We start from the raw sequence: 4,410 nt of genomic DNA, 5'->3' as shown, positions 1-4,410 counted from the left end.
TTCTTCCTTCTTGGGTTTAGTGGATTATTTCACTCTGATTAAGCAGTTAATTTTGAGCTAGTTTCAGTCAAAGTGTACCTAGGGCTATAGCACAAATATGTCCATTTTTTTAAAAACACATTGTAAGGTGTAACTGCAAAGGGTGTTTGACAGCTATTTCTAACAGGGTGAGTGACCACATATAGGCACCCTTGTTTGTTTGTTACTCTGAAGCCAAATCTATCTTGTCTGGTAGTGGAATCAATTTCCTCAAACAAACACACACACACGAGAAACACCCAATGCAGTTTATATCATTTGTTCCCTACGCACGTTTCACCATTGTGGTTATTTGCTTCCTCTGCAGTGGATGTCCCAAATTGCATCTGGATTCTGAACCACAACAGATCAGTGGTGGAACATTTCATTGCATTCTTTAACACAGTTCAAACGCCTGGGTTTATCATAATTTCTCCTACATTTGCTCTGTATATCATAACTTGTAATATTACGAAGCTTAACAGTAACACCACCACTGTGCTGGAAGCAGACTGGCCGATGATTTACATGGTGCTCAAAACTCCCCTACATGTAGTTGTACATGTAGCTCTACGTGCAACATGTATACATGTAGCTCTACATGCAACATGTATACATGTTTCAAGAATGGAGTGGAGTGAAGGATGTGATTCCAGAGGACTGGAAGCAGAAGCTCTACTGGGCCAGACATGTATTGGAAGGTTCACAGACAGCAGACGGACCCTTGCAGTAACTGAGTGGTTTTCAAGAGATTGGAAGGCCTCCATGATGATGGGAAGATAATTTGGTTAAGCAAGATGGAAAAAAGAACAGCACAATCAAGACAGAATTAGAAGTGCATTGTGACCAGTGGTGTGTAACAACATTTGATGGTCTGGTCAATACTGTGCTATATATATCATCATTGTTGAACGGCTGCCTTCTTAGCTGCTATATCTAGCAGATCAAAGGAAACCAGTAGTTGTCTCTCTTTAACATAATTATCCCTCAAAGTTATTAGTGAATGTGTCAGTTTTAATTAATGACGGACATTTACTGGATAATTGAATAATTGAGAAATATTTGACTGAATAAGGAGGTTGGGGTGTCAAAAGAGTGGTCATGTGACATTTTAGGGGTCACAAACAGTTGATTTTCTGGTTGTGTTTGTTGCTCTCTTGAAGAGATTTCAATCCAAGAAATCAACAGCCAGTTACTAGAATCACAACCCAAAGACCCCTGCTTGACAATATCTCCATTGTAGTCCTTAAAGTTGGCTTTGGAGCCATCTTGGTATCTTTTCTGGAAATTAAGGGCTCAGCTTTAATTCCAAGGTGAGATATGAAGGACGGATAGAGGTTCTATATTTGGTAATGTTTGCAGATTATTTAGCATCTCATGTTTCAATGAGACAGACTGAGGAGAAAGATGGAATTGGGTTCTATTGTCCGGAATACACCACGACAACATTTCTTGGATGAATTAAAGATGAAGATATAAGTGGGAAGGGCAACATTTTATTCAGTTTAGCTGTTGGGGGAATGAACAAAATTCTGGGTTTAAACTAAAGGAAATAAAGACATGGAAATGAAGGAAACATTCCAAGAAAATCAGCAAATTCTATTTCAAGTTAGAATAGAAATTTGATTCACTCTTCAGCATTTAAACCAGACCCTGTATCCAGACAAAATATTCTACTTGCTTTTATGTTCAAACTGGCCAGATCTGGCTTTTCATACCCACCCTACAATGTCATTATAAAAACAAAACAATCACATCTCAAAGCTATGAGATAATGCATGATTAATTCCAAACAATGTGAATAATTAAGCAATGCATTTGACAGTGTAATCTAAATCTTCAAGGGTTAAAATTTTGAAAATATTTTTCAGATATAAAATTTCAGATTGATAAAACCCGAAATCAGAATGGAAAATAGGAGAAGAATCTGATACTGAAATTCAAGTTTTAACTGAATTTCAATTTAAAAAAAAAAAAATCTTTCTTATTTGTTCATTTTAGTGTTTCTGTTGAATTTTAAATTGCAGTTCAAATTTTGATTTGTAAAATGAAATCATTCACCCCCACCCCTGTCTGATTTTGATTTATTTAAGATCTTAAGAAATTAATGAACTGAAATGTCCAATCATCAATTAAATGTTAATTAAAGCAATCAAGAATTCCAATTCAAATATGCAGCAAAATGCAAAGAGCTTTCAACAGACATGGAATTAGGATTCCTTTAGAATCCAGTCTTTGAGAAATTTGATATTTTAATGATTGCAGACAAAACTGACAAACATTGCATGCAAAGATTACCAATTCTTTGGAAGAGGAATTCTTCCAATGAGATTTTTATTTAGAATGGCAATGATTGACTTCTTTGAAAGACACGCAGTATTGAGAGTGTTCTGGGTCAGAATAAACTGGCACTCCATCAGTTGCGACGATCAGGGTTCCAGTTGATCCTATCAACGGAACAGCCTGCTCATGAAATTAACGAGCAAGTGGCTGAGTACTCCACAGACACGTACATGTACCCTTAACATAGTTCTCAGGGAGATTCAGCATGACACAGAATGTAACAACTGGCCCTTTGAATTACAGGTACTACTCATTTTTACCAGTTGAGTGGTGTGGAGCAATGTGAAGTCAAGTGTCTTGTTCAAGGACACAATGCAACTATGATGGGAATCAAACTCATGACCCCATGATTATGAGCTGAACACCCGAACCACTGAGCCACAGGCCTTCACTTCAACCACAATATATTGAGAGGTCAAAGGATACAATGATTTTTGGTAAACAAATCTGTTAAAAGTTGCAGAGTTTTAGAATAGAGAAGAAAGCTAAAGACTGAGAATGAAGAAAATGGCTAATAATTCAAAGACTGTTCTAAGAAGAAGAAGAAGAAAAGGGGGGAAAAACTCAAAAAATCACCACAAGGTAAAACAGGATCACATCAAATCAAGCAAGCACATCAGCTTTCTACTTACCTCGGTTCATATTTAACCTGGATTTGGCAACATGGAAGAAACAAGAAAATGGTGAGCATTTGACAGGAATAGCGACATTTATTGAGGGTCAATATTGGAAGGAAGACGGGAAAGAAAATTGACATCAAAGGACTTTTGTTTCAATATCAAATATTACGATATTGGAGAATAAGGAGATGAATAAAGACTGGAGAGTTAATAGTTATATCCAAGAGCAGCAATCAAGGAATGCAGAGTTAAAAGGAATATTTCTTATTTCACTACAGAAATTTCATTCTTTGCACTTTTACTGGTTTCAGTCATTTTCCACAGACATTAGTGGAGTCAGTGAAATCCTTAAGAATGGGCATCATACCATCGCTGTAGATGAGGTCGTTGCCAGTGCCGCTGGACTGGCTCCTGTGCAGGTGGCATGTAAAAAAAACACCATTTGAGGGTGGTCATTACCAGTACCGCCTGACTGGCCCTCGTGCCGGTGGCACGTAAAAGCATCCACTACACTCTTGGAGTGGTTGGCGTTAGGAAGGGCATCCAGCTGTAGAAACTCTGCCAAATCAGATCGGAGCCTGGTGCAGCCATCTGGTTTCACCAGTCCTCAGTCAAATCGTCCAACCCATGCCAGCATGGAAAGCAGACATTAAACGATGATGATGATGATGATGTACAAGTTATGACATCCACTTTGAGGCTGTATACCACTGGCCTACTAGAAAAAGCAGTCAAAGTCCTTCAAACCACACCCTGCAAGGAGAATACATTAAACTATGCAGTCTTAGATAAATAAAAAAAATACAAGATAGTCATGGTTGGATTGTTTTTTGGAGGCTCAGTCTAGAGTAACTTAGGGTTTTACAGCAACAACATCATGATGTGGTTGTCCAGCCTGCTAGAAATAGTAGATATGTCTCCCTCAAACCACACTTTGCTATCTTAAAAAGTAAAGGCTGCATTGAGTCATGTAATCCAAGGTAGACTATAACCTGGAGAGATGTACTCACACAGAACTGACCTGGGGTTAAACAGCTACCCCCAATAACCACTCTGTCTGGGAAGAGCAAAGGAGCTTGATGCCAGATTTTGGTCAAAGGATGATAGAACCAATTCTGGATGTTTTACTGCCAGGAATTGCAGAGAAATGGACTGAAATTGGGGACTCTGAAGAAGTTTTTAACGATAATCAATCCCCTGCCACACACACACCTGTGAATATGTCCCAGGGTTGGATTTACTTCAACAACTTTAGAAGAATCTCCCCCATCATGTTTGTGATGATGATGATGATAATAGAGGTGATGGTGGTGGTGATGGTGGTAGAAGTGATGATGGTGATGGTAATGATGATGATGATGGTAACGATGATGACGATGGTGACGATGATGACGATGGTGACGATGATGATGATGGTGACGATGGTGAT

At 38.5% G+C, this 4,410-nt stretch overlaps 1 protein-coding gene across 8 annotated transcripts in view; it reads right to left on the bottom strand.

Annotated features, from left to right (window-relative positions):
• LOC106879914 (anoctamin-8) overlaps nucleotides 1–4,410 on the bottom strand; it is a 111,185-nt gene that overhangs the window by 50,718 nt on the left and 56,057 nt on the right. For 3 of the 8 annotated variants that reach the window (XM_052965814.1, XM_052965818.1, XM_052965816.1), the window contains exon 2: nucleotides 2,994–3,010. The exons of the other annotated variants lie outside the window; for them this stretch is intronic. Coding sequence is in view for 2 of the 3 variants with exons in the window: in XM_052965816.1 (XP_052821776.1) it covers nucleotides 2,994–3,010 (17 nt within the window). In the remaining variant the exon portion in view is untranslated. The remainder of the gene's footprint in view (nucleotides 1–2,993; nucleotides 3,011–4,410) is intronic. 8 annotated transcript variants of the gene reach the window in all.

Source organism: Octopus bimaculoides, chromosome 2, assembly GCF_001194135.2.
Source record: "Octopus bimaculoides isolate UCB-OBI-ISO-001 chromosome 2, ASM119413v2, whole genome shotgun sequence".
Classification (NCBI taxonomy): Eukaryota; Metazoa; Mollusca; class Cephalopoda; order Octopoda; family Octopodidae; genus Octopus; species Octopus bimaculoides.
The sequence above is the reverse complement of the archived record's forward strand: the minus strand, read 5'-3'. Positions and strand labels throughout refer to the sequence as shown.